Consider the following 17,630-nt stretch of genomic DNA (forward strand, 5'->3'; position numbering starts at 1 on the left):
GTATGTCTTGAGTTTCTAAGGCAACATCTTTTGTTTTTTGGCAAAGACAGAACATGGCACCAAGGTTCTGGCAGCACACTTTGAGACTATCCCAGCAGGTACATTCCTGTTCCTGCTACATGAACTCATGGCTGCTTGTTCTGAAGAACAGAAGCAGTGGGTGGCTGTGCCTTCACCTCCCATCGGAGGCTCCTGGTTCTGCACAGCACACACACTGTGTGCAGTGTGGGGGGCAGCCACCTTTCCCAGGGGCCAAATCATTCTCATTGGCACTTTGAGGGGGAAGACAGTAGGTGAAGGAAAACAAACTTGGAAAACTCATTCACAGATGACATTGAACTATATTAACTGCTCACTTGTGCCTCAGCTGTATCCACTTTCTTCTGAGTGTCTGGAATTTCTGCACTGGAACAATGGTCACTTTGGGGAATCTGTCCATTTGACTGAACAGTACCTGTGAGAAGGAGAGGAGCCAGAGGGAAGAGAGTGTTATGTTTCTGTGATATTAACCAGATCAGGGAATACCCAACAATAACAATTTCTTTAACAACTTCCACAAGGAAACACTTGTTACAGATTTTGTACACATAACTCAGTAAAATCTGTTTTCTACTTCAAGCTCATTTTGGGACTTTTCTTATTCAGTTTATTACTTAAGGAAAATAAAGTACCTTACATTAAAATCCATAAGCACCTTACATTAAAATACCTGTGTTTCATAACAGCATTTTGAGGTTTGCAGTGTGCTATAGTATTACTAGTATTACTATATTCCCAGGTTTTATTGCTTTTTATGTTTAGTTTAGGCTAAAGATGAAAAGCACCACAGTTTCATATTAATCAGTCATTGCAGTGGAAAGTCTGAAATCCTACCAAGGGGCTGATCCACTTTCTTTAGTAAATGAGCTAAAACATCTCCCCAGCTCTGAAATATCTGCCCCACTTGGAGTCACAAAGATCTGTGAACTTCACTGTGGTCTCAGATTAGTGCAGATCTGAAAGCTGGCTGAGTTAAAGCTCTGCAAAACATCTGCCCACCATTTCTCCTTGTGCAAGGGATATGCATAAATAACCCAGTACTGTCAAATGGAGTAAGTGAATGTGAGACCAAAGAACAAATTTACAAGTTTAATTATAAAAAAATCCTCTGCCCCTGTGTAGTTTGATGAGGATTAAATACTCTCCATTTTAGTGCAGCACTTTTGAAAGCTGTGTGTGTCAAAGTAGTAGACAGAGTTTGGTGCCTAGAGACCTGCATTGGCAAACCTTAATGACTGCCTTAGCTCTATTATAATTTACAGCTCTGAGATCCAGTGAAGTTCCACTCCTGTACTTCTCAGATATTAGTGAACCCTTAGCTGTCTACAGGGTAGACTAAGCACAACAATGGCTTTAATCTTAACACATACTTTACTGATCAGCAAAGAGGTTCCAGAAATATGATAAGAAGTAGAATAAAGTATTTTTACTGCCATACCTGCAAATCCCATGACTGGCAGAGAAGAAAAACTCTGCAGTGTGCCTAATTTACTAAGGCTATTTAAGCTTCAAGAGATGACAGAAGGTGGTCTAACATGCTGAGGTTTTATACCTGTGCCTGCATATTGTTCAGCATATTTAATCCAAAGTACCGTTTGGATCATTCAAACTATAATCTTGTATTTGTTGAAGGACTCACATGGAAGTCAGCAAAGAGATAAAACCAATCTTGTGGCTCTCCTTCCTCAGTGGAAGCAGATGTAAATCCCTGGGTTCTGTGGCCCAAAAGGGTTATGCTCCCTAAAGTGGAGCAAGTTACTGTCTCACCTCCCTTTGTGTGCTGTTCATAGCAGAGCAAGAGTTTGGTTTTCACACTGCTCAGAGACGTTGCTGCCCTTAGTCATACTGAGATTTAACTAAATGAAGGAGAGCAGAGAGAGATCTACTCTATTTGGTGTAGGTATGGTGTTCTACTTGGCAAAAATGATGTAACAGAAGGCTGGAACATGGTAATCTGTTTCTTCTTCTGTTAATGGATATAAACTATGCAAGACTTGAAAGCAACACTTCATACATCATCTCCTGCCAGCCAGCTAATGGACTCCCAGACAATATAGTATGTGAGCCCATGCATTCTATTCTCAAGATTTATTTTTAATTTAAATGTTATAATATTTTTTACAATTTCTTCAAAATTTTATAGCGAATTAGTATTTGTTTTAAGGCAAAAAAGGTAGTCCAAATAATGCAAAATATAGACACCCAAATGCAAAATATTTATCCTTGTAGTGATAAGGAACATCTGCATAGTGACATCTTCCATCTTTCAAACATCATGATATTGTGATGCATATCACGCACGACCACTACATACACTGATTTTTTTAGTGTTCAAAGGCACACAGGCACAAAGCAAAGAGGGAAACAACACCTGGGACGCTTCAGAGCCACAGACTACACAGATTGGGGTACATGTGAACACACCAATGTTGGTTACAGCACTGTGTCCAGGGAATAATGGCTACATGCTAAGTGAGAATTTCACCTGCCTTCCTTGGCGGCCACTGAAGTTAACAGAGTACAGCCCTGCCCAGTTCACACAGGACTGTAGTTTTCCATAGCAGATTTCAGCCTCTACTGAAGTCAGCTCATACAAATGGCTACGGAGCCATCTGAAAACAGAAGTGAACATCCTTTGTTCCTTTTCCAAAACACAAACCAACAGCTGCTCACAGTTAGGGAGTTCTAGCAGCATAGTCAGGCCCCAGGCTTTATATAGGGCAGCTATGACAAGTGTAAGATACCCAGAATCACAGTGAATTGCCTCAATTACAACACTAATGATCCTTCAGAGTTAATTCCATACAGAGACAGTATACACGACTAAAACCTTTCCAGGCTACTTAACCATTTAATGCAATCCATTAGTTAAAATTCACAGATATTCTATTGAACACATGCAGTGCTCATGGATTCTAGTCAGGAGCTGAAGTCTCAGAGATGTATATACACCCTTATAGGGCCTCAGTCCTGCCCATATCCAGGACAGATGGCAGCACCAGCATGGAGCCCCCCTGGCCAGACCATTCTCTACTGCTGTGTCAGCACCTGAACACCAATGTCCCAGGACTGCCAAATCCACCCTCACTCAAGTACACTTCCTCCTGTCAAGGGTTGACACTGGTCAGATGCCAGGCACCCACAGAAGCTGCTCACTCACTCCTCTCTGCAGCTGGACAGAGGAGAGAAATTTAACAAACAATTAGTGGGCTCAGAGAAGTGGGAGAGATCACTTACCAAATACCACCAAGGGCAAAACAGGCACAACTTAGAGATACAAAGTGAATTTATTGCTAACAAAATCAGAGCAGGATAATGAGTAGTAAAACAAGCCCTTAAAAACACCTTCCCCTATCAGAAACTTCCCTGATCTCAAAACAGTCTGTTACTGCTCTCCCCACAACAGATGTGTATTTATCAACATGATTTGACTCCAAGGAACAGTAGGAAGACCACCTTCTATCTCATGTACTCAAAAAACATGAACTGAACTGAAGCCCTAGAAAGGTATTTGAGTTGTCTACATGAGAAGACAGAGTATTAACTTCCAACAGTAATTTCAACTTTACCTGCCTTATGACAGTAAGTACTTGGCCAGCATATAAAGCATATCTTAAACATGCAAACTAGAAATAGTCATGCAAGTTACAGCTACTATCATGCACTGTTGTACTGGTATCATTATTAGATCAGTAACAGCAGCATGATGGAGGTACTGGAAAAGTAAGGTTAGAAAATAACACAGTCCTTTCTTACTTGCATCCTAACACCCACGTTGTTATCATGCAAAAGAGGGAAAGGCTAGGACAGAGAGTGACTCACCCTTTCTATAATGATTTATCATCTTTTCTAATCTTTCCATAATGATCAATCTCACAATATCCCACTCATCCCTTTTACTAATTGGAAGAAAAGCTCCAGTACAGCCAGTGTAGAGATGGGCAAACAGAAATTTTCAATATATGGACCCTCAGTCTGCAAAATGTAGGTGGAGGATAAAGGATTCAGATGCCAACAGAAAAATGCCTTATTAAGTTGTGCAGATTTAAACTGATCTTCAGTGAACTGTCTTTGTATTCTCCAAGTTCTAACTGTAAAGTGAGAGCTTTGCTGCTACACTGGCATGTCTATAAAAAGACATCTTGCTGAATCCATGGGACAATTTTCTGGACGAAGACTCTATGCAACACTGATGATAACAGAAAGGGGCAATAAATGTGACTTCACCTGCTGTGGCAGTGTCAGTACCTGCTGATGAGGATCCTGCAGGGGCAGCTGGCTCCACCACTTTTTGATTTGCCCACCGAGAGGACAAGGCAGCTTTCTTCACTGCACATTTGTAATTGTCATAGAGTGTCTTGCCATACTGCAAAAGAATCAAAACAATAACATGAGCTTGACATTGGCTTGACATAGGCCAAGCATTCATTTTACTTTTGGACCTTGTTTCTTCCTATCTAGTTTTGTTAGAAGGTGTCTTTCTAGAAGTAGTGTGCCTTTTCTGTGTAGGGCCAGGTGGAAATCACAACAAAATGTGAATCCCCATGACCAGACACAGTCCTACTGTTATCATCTTACATTTCACGTTCATTTCAGTATTGGTAAACTTCTGGAAACCTGTCTTTAAAATCAACTGTTCTCAGTATATTTTCCCAAGTATTACATTTTCAAACTGGAGACTTGAAACACTGAATCCCAGGCTCTAGAGCAAATAGCTCTGCCAGTGTAAGACACAGCATAATTTTATGTTCACCCCACACCTTTGTTATATGCCACCCTCCAGCAGAACTGTCAGGAAAAAGCCCAAACTAACAGGTAAGAGGAGTAGGTCTATGTGGGAAAATACAGCCAATACCAAGGCTATGTATAGATCCATCTACCTTAATGTTTTGTACAAAGAAAAATGGGCAGTCAATTAGGAACAGATTGAGGCAGACAATTTGGGTAGGATTGTCTGAAAAATGTCACAACTGGACTGATCAGAGCTTGCACACTTTAGTTACAGCATATTATTATTGAGCCAGATAACTGTGCAGTAAGTTTTATGAGTACATGAGTTTTATAGCTACTGAACTCACTCCTGTGTTAACAAGAAAAACATACTGATAGCTAAGGCACAGGGACATTCAGCAAATCCATCCTCATAATGCACTTCTGATCTTTGTTTCTGTGGTAAAATTAACATAAATGTCCATTCTTGTCACAGCATTTCCAGCTGAGGTGATGACAGTCAGCAACCTCAGGAAGACCTGCTTTTACAGAAAATATATTACAGTAAATTTGCTTTTTATCTCACCTTGGCAATTCTTATTCCTGTTACCCACTGATGCAGGGTTGCTTTATCATCACAGCACAAATACTTGATATATTGTGACTCCTTTTGAATCTGGGGGTGCTGAAAGATATTAATATATAAAATAAGACAAACACAGAAATTAGATCACTATATGAAAGTCTGAAGGAACCACACAATGACCCTGTGAAAACACATAATGAAGGTGATTTGAACAAAAAAAGGCAGCAAAAACAGAGTATAAGAAAATATAAAAAATATGGTGATTATGAACAATACACGAGTTGCCACTGGCAGCTTTTGCTTGAAATCATTTAAATGTATTGTAATGTGAGTTCAGAAATGTAACAGTGATCTAGAGTTCAATGAAATGTATAATTGTTCTGGTTCAGTGTCTAACACTCAATGTACTAACACTGAAGGAAGTCTGTTTCTCATTTTGTGGTTTGCCATACATGAGACACTTAGACTGAACATTGAACATAATTAGTTTTCAAAGACTATGTTAAATTTGTTTAAGTATAAACTTACAGCTCAAGCATATTTTTCCTCCTGATTGACTGCTTTTCTTTGGGCTCAATTCTAGCATTCTTCTTATATATTTTTATTCTTCTTTACTCTTCCTGTTTTTGCAAAAATTATATATAAAACTGTTGTATGTTCTGGAGAGAGGATCATTCAAAATCCAGCACCATCAGATGTATTCTTTTTCATTTTTTCATTTGTTTGTACCAGAAACCCCTACAATTTTTAAAACATTTTTTTTCATTTTATACAAAATTTAGGGTCTCTTTCCTTTACTGATCAAGGTAGTATGGATATATGTTGATATATCTTTGCAACTCAAAGACCACCAAAATGCCAGAGTTCCTACTTGCCTAGGACTGAACATTCTCTCTAAGACTCTGAAGGAATTTGGTTTCCCTGCTAAAGCAGAGAAGGATGAAGTCTTTAGTAACTTGAATGGAATAACATACTGCCATCTCCTGATATGCAAAGGAAAGAATGGATCCAAAGGAAAAACACTTTATTATCCCTTATTTATATGTTCATTTCTATCTATATTCTTAAAAATTGTAAGTGCACAGTTAGTGAAATATTGTGAATGCACAAAGAGTAGCTAAATATGCTCCAAGGATTCGCTCTCTTTTCAGCCTGTGCAGTAAAAAATTCAAAGCACACCCCCACCTAGCATGGACACTGGGTTTAGAGGCGTCATTAAGCCCCCAAAGCAGAGCAGTGCTGCACATGGGGAACTCAGCAAGGTCCCTCCCAGCACAGAGCACTGCCAGCCTCTGGCTCATGCAGGTGCCACCTCCTCACAAATATCTGCTGCTGGCTGGGATGTCCTGCTGCAGAGCCAAGCCTGCCCACAGCTGGGTGACCCAAAAGCAGGGCCAAACACAGCAGACTCGCTCCTCAGCCACGTGTCCCTTGCTCCCTGCCCAGCACTGCAGACACCACGCTTCCCTTGCTTGTCCTGACCCAGCTGCTCAGGAGGCCATGTTCTGATTAAAAAAAAAAAAACAAACCCAAAAACGGAACTGGTCTGGGTTAAATATAACCCATTTCATCATGCTGTAGCTTTGGTTTTTCTGTTTTTAAATCCAGCAGCCCACAGCATGACCTCACACAGGGCAAGGGAATAAGGAACATTGTGGCTTGGGGAGAGAAGGAGTAGCAAGGGATGGATGAGAGGACTGCACAAGCCACTATTGCTGCCAAAGCCCTGTATCATCAAATTATGGAGTGAGAGGGAACATACCATGGAGATAACTGTGAGGAAGAGAAAAAACAAAGGGATATTACCCTTATTACTACTTGTAACCATGTCACAAGTCCCTGCATGTTTGCACTCCCCTGCTCACGCTGGTCCCAGTCTGCAAACACAGAGCTGGCCATGTCCCCTGGACAATGAATATACTGAGTCTGCTTCTGACTCTGGAAGTGCCCGTGGCTGCCTCATTCCATCACCTTGCTCTGGGGCACTCCCAGCTTGAGAGCAAGGGACAGCTCCCAGTGCAAGCCCAGAGGTGCCAGCTCACTGCCACCTCGTGTCTTAACTGCAGAGCAAGGGCTGTGCCCACCTTGTGGACCCTCACCCACCTGGTACCCCACACATCACCCCTTCACACAGCCCAGTGTACAGGGCTGTATCTTGTTTTTATACACCTCTGCCACGTATCAAACAAGGCAGTAACTAGGCCCCTGGACAAAGAGCCTGCTCCAGCTCCCAGCATCTGCCTGTCCTTGTCTCCCACAGCCTCAGAGAGCCTGAATGCTGCTCAGAGTAGGCTCTGCTAGCACAAGACATGGCTGGGACACAATGCCCCAAAAATCCTTGTTTCCTTCCACTATTTCCCCATTAGGTGACCAAACACAGTGAAAATCAGAGAATTCAGCCTGAATGGTACCTTTAAAAGGGAAATGCAAGCAGGCACTTTTCTGTGTGACAGAGTACATCCCATATACCTGGGTTATGTTATCACCAATGGAGACAAAAGAACCAGGAGGTGCAAATACACTGAAACCCTTGTAAAATCGGTTCTTCAGGCACCTCTCAACCAGCAACCAGCATTTTTGCTTTAGTGTGTAAGGTCCTACTGAACCCAGCAGATGGCACCCAACCCTTTAAAAAAGGAAAAAAGGGAGCTTTTCCTTCCCCTTCGTTTTCATGGCAAGAAATCCATTGCATCTACATATTCCCCCCCATTTTTAAACACCACACCTACCAGAGTGTATTTTTATTACAAGCAAAAATAGAAGGCTTCCATAATTTAAAAAATGGTTCATGCAGACACCTGGAAGAATGTCCACACTGCATAACAAGGCAGAGGAGGTCAAGGCCTGGAGCAAGCTAGGTGATGGTGCTGTGCACACACACAGCCCTGCCACGGGGATCTGCTTCTAAGGTGCTCAGGAGAGGCTGCTGCAGCCCTCTGCCCTGGGGCACCCTATGGAAATACCAGTTCCACGAGAACACCTGTCCTGTGTCAGATCAAAGGTCCCTGAACCCAGCACCTGGACTCTGAGAGTGGCCAAGAAAGGGGGCAAGAGGAAGTACAAGATAAGGATGTATGATACTTCCTTCTCTGTAGCTCTGTCTGCAATGATTTTTGGTGGTTTTCTGAGAATCACGGGGTTTCTCCATAAATAGCTCTCTTCCAGGTACTTCTTCAGCTTTTATTGAGCACAAAGAGAGTTCTGGCATCCACAACACCTTTTAGCAACAACTTTATCAAGTTTGTCACACACTCTATGAAGAACCACCCCCTCCTCTGAACCTGACTGCCATTAGCTTTGTGTAACATTCTTGTTTTGGAAGAGCCACTGAATGTCTGACCCTTAGCCAGACCTTTCCATGCCACTCCTGAGCCTAGAGATCCTCATTATACCCTTTCTAGCCCACAGGCTTCTAGTCTCTTCAGTCATTCTTCAAGTCAAAGTAATTCCTTACCTTTGCTTATCCTTATTGCTCCTGCTTGATATTTTACAAGTTTATTATATATTCTCTTTGACATGAGAGGATCAGAACTGCACAGGTGAACAGAAACCATGAACTTGTGCCCTGTAAGGCAACATTTGCTGTTTTATCATCTGTGTCTTTCCTAGTAATTCCTAATCCTTGATTTATATATCTGACAACTACTGAGCACTGAACCTCAGCCTCAAAATGGCCTTCCAGAATTGCTCAGTCTGCCCTTTCCTCAATGATCTGAATAACATCATCAGCAAATTTCCTCAACTCACTCCTTACCCTGCCCATGAATATTTTCAGACTGTGGGGGGTCTCACAATCCTGAGAAATTGAGGGGGAATAGTCAGTGAACAAGGTGACAGTATCCCTTGCTGGATAACATGTGAGTTACTCACTGGCTACCCTTTACCCTGTCATTTGCTGGCTATTGTCTCCACCAGGCAATCCATCTCAACTACTGATATTCACCAGTGGGACCTATTCCAAATTGCCCCAATCAGTTCCTTGATTAAATTACTCCAATCAGCAACCGTGATTAAGTGCACAGTCACAAATATGTGCTGTCAATTAGGGACCAAACTACAGGCTGCTGAACCTCCAGCTCTGAGAAGGAAGGTCAGACACCTCAGAGCCATGCAGGCACCCTGTACAATCTCTTTGTCACAGCTGAGAACTGTAATGAATCTCATTTTCCAAGAAGCAGCAGCAGCACTGGCTCTTTTTACATGTAACTTTATCAATGACACATAAAGATTAACTCATTACTGGATCCACAGACCACTGAGGTCAACTGGAAATATCCCTCTCACCTCACAAGACCTTTGGATCAGGCCTAAGAGGACTGTTCCAGGCAGCAGCTGTCTGCAAGGCCAGACCACAGGAACAAACACCAGCAACACCAAGCTTAGCCCTGAAAATTCCTACCCATACAAGATTATTAGTAACTGTCTCAGATGGAGACATTTGGCTTCTTGTGGTTTTTAGATGCATGAAGCTTGCCACTTTAGGTAGGAAGGTAAAATGTTTCAGCCAAGGATTGTCACAGCACACCCACCCCACCATTTGCTCACTTGGAGGAACTGTATCATAGTGGAATTGCTTTGGCAGTACAATGGCAGAAGTCTCAGCTCTCAATGCTGACCTTTACAAGCTCAATTTTCCACTTAAAGCTTCACACAAAATCTACTACATAGTGCATTCAAATGATAACTCAGAATAAGTAATTTGAAGAAGAACCTAGGCAGCTGGAAGTGCCTGGAAATGCTGACTTAGTATGAAGAACCCTAAACATTCTATGATTCTGTGTGGACCAATTTCCTCCTTTAACAGCTCCTGTGTCTCAGGAGAGTGTTTATCCCAGCACACAGACATAAGCAGCTGTAGTCTGGTTTTACTAAATTAGATTCAGAGTCTGTGTAATAACTTGTCTGTGACACCACAGAGGTCAACAACATCAATAACAGCCATGTGAGAAATACTGCAGAAAACCACTAACCAGTATGCCACACCTCATACACAGGTAACTTATTTTGCTATAGGGTGCATACCATGTCTTTAAAGGATCATTAAAATCATCTGACAGCAAAGTGAAAACATCTCTGGAAGGTTTAGCACCTTTGCCTATGAAATATGCAGCACCAAAATGAATTATGAAAGACAACTGCTTAAACAGTAACAACTCTAGAAGTTATAGTTTAAAAGAAAAGTGGAAATATGCAAGTAGAAAGGCTTTCCAGAATTTTTCTCAAATAAAAAAAAAATGAACAGTGTTTTGAAATAATATGGACTATAGTGAACTTTCATCTTTCAATGTCAAAACTCTTAATAATGATGAATTAGTCACATCATTGAGCCTGATTTTGTAGGTACTAAAATCTGAGCATCTCAAACATCAGGCTGAAAAAGGATGTGCCATGTTTCACCCAGAAAAGCACTGAAGAGGCTTGGAACAGAACCTAGCATTCTCCCCTGTCCCATTGTCTCCTCTGTAAGTATCAACTGTCTAGAGATAAAAAAAGCAGAAGCACTCGAATATAAAGTTTGTTTTCTGAAGAGGGTTAAAAAAATATTTGTCCACAGATAGCATTTTCAGATATAAAGTAAACTCTTTGCCTAAGGAATAAAAGATAAAATGCATTGAAAACTTGAAGAAATGGGAACTGAATGATGTGGTTTCTGTTGTGTCTGCCAAAACAAATGACTGAAGGCCACGTGTGCATGAAACTGGAGATATCCCAATAAAATGTTCTTTTGAGTTGCCTTCTTCCAACACTGAAGATGAAAAGTAAACTGAAGTTATTCAGGCATCTCATTGCATTCCTTGCCCCAAAATATATGGATCATTGCTCAGTCTCTGAGGCAGAAACAATAGCCAGAAGCATAAAGAGTGACTAACTTTGGATCACAAGCTTTGGCTTTTGGCTGAATTTTCACAAAATGCTCAGTGCTTTTGGATACCTTAACTACTACCAATGAACTTGTGCTGTGTTGAACTAGCTTCCCCGAAAAGCTGAGACTCCACTGGCTCCCATGGCTGGAATTAGAATTAATAGTCATTACCTTTAAAAAGTCACACTGAAATGGTTCAGATTTGTAATCTACTATTTATCATGGTCAAATTCAGATGCTATGCACCCCTTGCATGAAGATGATGATACTTAACTGATCTCTTGAAGATGTGTGAGCTCTATGTATAAAAGAGTAATTGCTCTGTTATTAAGGAAATTATTCTTTTGACCTATATTTCTCTAATGACCTGAGGCAAAAATTTTAGGCCATTAAAAATATATATAATAGCCATTGTAACCAAAGAGGTCTGCTTTATGCAGGAAGTAATATTTTCCAAAGCTATCATATTTAATTTCTCCCTGTCCATTCTCTGTCTTTATTCTCCCTGCTGTTTATACATTAATCTGGCAAAACTGTGCATGTACATGACTGTAACCCCACATACCTGAAAGTGTTCTGCGTTAAAAAGTGTTTCTACTTCTGTTTTCTCAGTTAATCTAGCAATGAATTTACTCTGAAACACTTATCTGAAGCATTCATACCAAAACAATTTCCACATCTTTCACATTAAAAAAAAATATAAATCTCCTGCTTTCTGTCTTTGTTTCCTGCACTAGCCATTTGTTCTACATAGTTGTTATTCCTAGTGTTTTCTATCTCAAACACTCTAATTCTGACCTTCTACCTTTTTAACTGTCTTTGTGTTGAATGCATTATGTACATGACTCAGCCTGCATGGAGCACACGGTGTGAGGGAGGAGGGAAGCAGGAAAGAAGCAGCTAAATGCCAAATCACCTGCTAAAATGATGCTGCTATTGCAAGCAAGCTATTCTTTTTGAAAATTTACTTTCAAAATTCTTCGAACAATTAGAGTTCTTTTTTAAAATAATGGTGTCAAATGATGCCAGGAAAACTTAACTGTTTTGATTGCACAGGAAAATGTACCCAGCTGTAGAAATAGAGGATGATTTCCCTTTGTCTCAGTTTATCCCCAGGAAACCAATTTTTTTCATCCTAGATTAATTCAGCATTATGCACCATTACCTTCAGATTACTCAAGCATAACCAGCACCAATAAACTATAATTAAATCCACTCTTTGTCACAGGCACATCAGACTGACTAAACCAGCAAATTTGCATATAGATTACCTTGCTATTTGTCTGCTTTGAAAGATTTTTCAACATGGTGGGACAAAATCAGCTCCTGGATGAGCAGGCGTGCGCACGCACACACAGAGACAATCCACAAAATGAACATTACAGTCACCATTTCTGCTCAGTGCAATAGATGCTGTAGCTAGCATGATGGGCAGATCCCTTCCTTTCTGGTGAAATGCCTTATTTTTGTGGTCTTTCAGTTTCAGAATATAAAATAAATAATTAAAGGTCTCATTTATTTCCACAGCAATTCCCATATAACGTGAGATGGCGAATGAGAGAATTTGCAGGGAATCTAGATGTAAAACCACACATTTGTAAATGCAAAGGTGGTTCTGAGGAACTAAACCATTCCTACTTGCTGTGTGCTGTGTGTGAATATATTTTTGCTGGAAAGCAGAGAGAATTTTGCTCCCTCACCACTGCTCTCCCAGGAGTGGGTAGCACCCTGTGCAGGGTGGCACAGAGAGCTGTGCTGTGACCCTCTCCTGCCTCCTCTGCTGGGAGCAGAGTGACAAATCCAAACTCAAGAGAGGCAGGTTTGAATGTGGGTCCTTTTTCAAACTCGGCTGACCTTTCCTTTCCTCTTCTCTGCATATGGAGATCTCTATTAGGAAAAGACTCACTTTATCTGATGTCAAAGAGAAGGGTAGGATCATTAAATTTATGAAAGCATTAAACAGGTTGAGTACAAAATAGGAAGAATCTGCATATTTACAAGAGCAAATGTCAAAAAAGTATTTCTTATACTCAGAGGCTCTGTTTTTAATATTCTGAGAGTTCTTTGTGTTGTTCCAGGATCTTGAAATGTGGGACTTCCTTTGAGGGAGGAAGGTTTGTTTTGCAGTGGTATAGGGCAAATACACTGAAGAAGTTTAAAGCTCAGCACAGACCAAATAGCCAATGGGAAATAAAGCACAGTTCATTTTTAGTTGCCCCAAAGCCTTAGGATTCCTGAAAGCCAACTCCATTGGAGGCTCTGTGCCAGGCTGCAGTCTTGCCCTGAGGACCCAGGCACATCAGTCCTGCTCTGCTGCACACACAGAGCTAAAGGTGGTCCTGCTCTCCCCTCCAAAGCAGAAGGAGCCAACTGTGCTCCTTCTAGTTGGTCACAGCTGGGCTTTCTGTTGCCTGATATGGGGAAGTAGCTGCTTTGTTCTGTTATTGCAGTTGTCTCCTGAATCATCCTGAAAGGAAACTTCTGAATAAGCTCAGCAAAATGCTCCCTCTTTTGCTAGTAAACACTGTGATGTTTAATTGCTTCTGGCACCCCACCCTTTTGCCCATTATCTCCTCAGTGTCTTGATTATTAACAAACAAGCAATGCACATCTAATTTTTGTGCTGAGGTATAGAATATACAGTGGGGTGCTGACATAATGGGAACAAATGATATACAAGGAGCACTCACAACACATCCTGCTTCTCTAGTTGTAAGAGGAATATCCAGATAAGAATACTTATATTTGAGCTAGTTTAGGTGCAGCTCCAATATCCCAGGCTGCAAAAACCACCACAGCTTCAGGCTAAGTAGCAAAGCAACCTGCCCATGATGTGCATGATCTTGTTGCGAGACTAATACCAGCACCCAAGCCAGCATCAGCTACATAACCCAGGTATGATCACTGAAGTTGAAATGAAACACCTAGATTATACAAGAAACAGGACAGAGGGAGCAGCTCTGGATGGTGACTGGATACATGTCAGCTGGGACAGGCACTGTGACCAGAAGCTCACTGTCTCTGCAAGCTCCATACCTGACTGTACCCAAGGACAAGAAACTGGAGGAAAAGGCCACATCCCATTTAGAGAGATCAAAGGGAAGCAACAGTCAAAGAAATGTCATGAAGACTTTGAGGCAACACCCATATTATTCAGGGCTGTGCCAGTCAACCTGAAAAATCTCATTCTGGCTAAAACCAGGTCACCAGGACTGTGGTTAACATTAGTTACAGTGTTTGCATTCTCTTTACATTCCTGGCAATGCCTGGAACATAGATGTAAAAATGGCAAGAATGCTCTGCTCACTCTTAAAATTTTTCCTGAGTGCTCTCCCCTCCATAAAGACTCGACATAAAGATGACCAAGACTGAGGGTGGGGGGGAAGTAAATGCTTTCTCTTTTCTCCCTGCTAATGTGAGACAAGACCTTCAAAGCAGGAACAAATACTACAAATATACACACATTATTTGTTTAGGAGGCTCATCATACAACTGGGGACTGGAGGAAAAGAAAGAACACCTCCTTCAAGTATTAGGCCATATTCAACTCCAAACCAGCCTACCTTACTGGCCATTTGCTGCCATTTGTATGAACAAAGGGCATGTCCCTGGTTTTGAAGTAAAGATGCCAATAGCTTAACCACTGAGAAATTAATATGGTATTCTTTCAACTCAGTTCACAAAGCTGGGAAAATATAGTTCTGAATTCAGCAGGATTTTCCACCCAGCACAGAAGCAAGGTACTGCTGAAGCTGTTACACCCTTGCATTTCTCCTGTACTACAAAGTACAAGCTCTTGCCTCTGAGCTGGGCAGGTTCTTTTGTTTGAAACATAGCAGAGCAAGTGACTTGGCTGATGACTGCTCACTGTTTTGACATAGCAGTTCCTAAGGGGTCCTCAGATAGAAAATTTTAAATTCTTAAAATTTTTTAATTCTTTAAAAAATGTAGTGGCATGCTATTAAAAACTTTCCAAGTGGCATTACAGCTTGCCAGAGCTAATAAAGGCTTCCAGACTCTTTTTTCCCCAAATATTTCCTTTGCTTTACAGCCACTTCAGTGAACAGCTAGCATGGGCTGTGGCTGCTACTCTTTCAGTTACCTTCCCCCACTAGTTAGACAGATAATCTTATCCTGCCCTCTGTGGCCAGGCACCCATAGGGGAATGGAAGAGCTGTGAAAACACAGCAGAGCCTTGGCTGTGCAGAAATTTCCAACTGGCTTGGACTGAGCTGGGCATCCAAATTCCTCCAAAATTACTATATTACTAAAATTACTATTTTATACTTCCTGTATCATAAAAACAAATGTTTACCCATTAAATCCGTTGCCTTCTCCTCACTTCATCTGTCTGTGAGAGAGTGTTATTTCTTCTTGAGGACTTCATTTGCAAAATATGGCAGGATGAGAAATATCTCAAGAATGATGGTTTGTTTTCCTTTGACATGTCACGACAAGTGTCTCTCAGCAAGAGAGATTTTCTTCTGGGAGACTTACAGATCAAATCAGACAGGACAAAAATGTGACTAAGTGTGATAAATGGCTCAGTGTTACCATCCACACACTTCTGTGTCACCAAGGATCCAATCAGAGAGACTGACATTTAACTTTGCTCTTTCCCTCGGCCCACAGATCTCAAGATGTATTACATCCTCAGCTCCAGCCTCCAAAGGTAAGCCAAGGATATGAGAGAACTAATTTCAGCAGCATGGCTTTAAAAAGTAGAATTAATACTCTATTTATATATAGAATTCAAATTAATGTACAGAAATTATAATAAATATTAAACTCTTCACCACCCTCAGAAAGCCACACTAAGTGGGAGACTTTCAACTCTAAAACAACAGAAATATGAAGACATCAGTATTTGCCTGTACCTCCTGACCAACTCCAGCCACTGCAAGTCAGCCATTAAAAAAAGCCAAGTCTGAAACTGAGCGGGTAAAGAATCTACCCAATGATGATTTGTAGGAATTAAAAGGAAGAACAAGCACTGTAACAAACTCTATTAATCACTAAGTTACATTGTTCAAAAATAATTATTGATACAATGTTTTTTCTAGTGTACTGCAAACACATTTTAGAAGCATCAGAGCAAACACAATTTGCTAAGTAGGTTTCATACATTTATAAACCTATCAGACATGAAGCTTTCCTGTGTAAGCTTTTGATCTTGTTCCTCCAATTCCACATTGAAGATACAGCACTAACATCACACATGAGATAAAGCAAGAATTTTAGTTGAGGTGACTTTTTGCTAGTGTAAATAGCATACCTCTTTTCAGAAAAGATGCCAGTAAGTCCAGAAAATTCACCTAACTATTATGAACAGTTAAACACATTGCTACATGCATTCAAAAATCATGCTTTTATTTTCACGTGAACAGGATATGAAAAACTGTTAATAAATTAGTCAGGTATTTCTTAGACCAGTCATCTGTTTAGAAATCAATTTCCTCTTTTTTTAAACATCAGCTCCCTTTCCCCCTTTTTTCATAAAAGGTTGTACTTTTCAGAAGCAATGCTTACCTGTTAACTTCTGAAATCTCACCTGTGTCTCTTGTAGAGTGTTTTGTGGAGGACTATAGTACTAAAACTGTTAATCTGCGTTAATTAGATACATCTGTGTCAGAAAATAAATCTGTCTATAAACCACTTCTGCTTGGCCATATGCAAATTAAGCTATCAGACATTTTGGAACTGAATTAAAAAGTGCTTTAAGTGTGTGACTACAGCCAGAAATGTGGTACTGCAAGTACCACACTCTGATGTGAATATTTCCTGTACTTTTTTTTCTGAGATGGCAAGATACTGTGCTTTCTGATACTCTGTTCCCACTGCACGCCTATAAAAAGAAGAGCAGCAAGAAGATTATCTTCTGTCTTGTACACAGTGATATGACAGATAGCAAACTGCTACAACCTCAAACTTCATTTCTGCTGTCTAAACTCGGTGAAAAACAGGGGCTTCTTTTCTTTTCCTGAGAGGGATGCAGAATTCCCAGCCTATTTGCAGTGCTATTACCTGGAGAGGCAGCAGTGAGATACTTATTCAAGAACAAGCATTGATTTTCATGAGTGGATGAGCAACGGATTTTTCCTTCCTTCCAGAAACAGCAGTGCAATAAAATATGACAAATGAGATGCCTACTCCTGCAAAATTTTGCATCTCAGTTCAACAAACCCCTCAACAGGTATGACTAGACCACAAAAAAAGTAGACATGCTTTTTGGTGTATAATCCATAGTGCTCATAACATCAAAATTAGAGACTGCCAGACTTCTCATCATACATCTGCCCTGGGTGCCATCTGCCCAAATGTGTCCAGTCACCTGAACAGTCAGCATATTCAACCCTGTTTGAAGAAAACTTTAGGATGCAGTGTAGACATATATCACAGGACTGTCAGTAATAAAATTAAGGTCCTAAATGT

At 40.8% G+C, this 17,630-nt stretch overlaps 1 protein-coding gene across 2 annotated transcripts in view; it reads right to left on the bottom strand.

The window, feature by feature from the left end:
- The window catches only part of APBB1IP (amyloid beta precursor protein binding family B member 1 interacting protein), a 64,009-nt gene that overhangs the window by 3,327 nt on the left and 43,052 nt on the right, over positions 1–17,630 (bottom strand). Inside the window, exons 11-13 of one of the 2 annotated variants that reach the window (XM_059493418.1) lie at positions 5,336–5,434; positions 4,288–4,405; positions 357–454 (exon numbers count right to left, since the gene is read on the bottom strand). In XM_059493418.1, coding sequence (XP_059349401.1) covers positions 357–454; positions 4,288–4,405; positions 5,336–5,434 — 315 coding nt within the window. Of the gene's footprint in view, positions 1–356; positions 455–4,266; positions 4,406–5,335; positions 5,435–17,630 lie in introns of both variants that reach the window. The other variant, XM_059493408.1, reaches the window with a different exon arrangement.

Source organism: Ammospiza nelsoni, chromosome 1 (genome assembly GCF_027579445.1).
Source record: "Ammospiza nelsoni isolate bAmmNel1 chromosome 1, bAmmNel1.pri, whole genome shotgun sequence".
Classification (NCBI taxonomy): Eukaryota; Metazoa; Chordata; class Aves; order Passeriformes; family Passerellidae; genus Ammospiza; species Ammospiza nelsoni.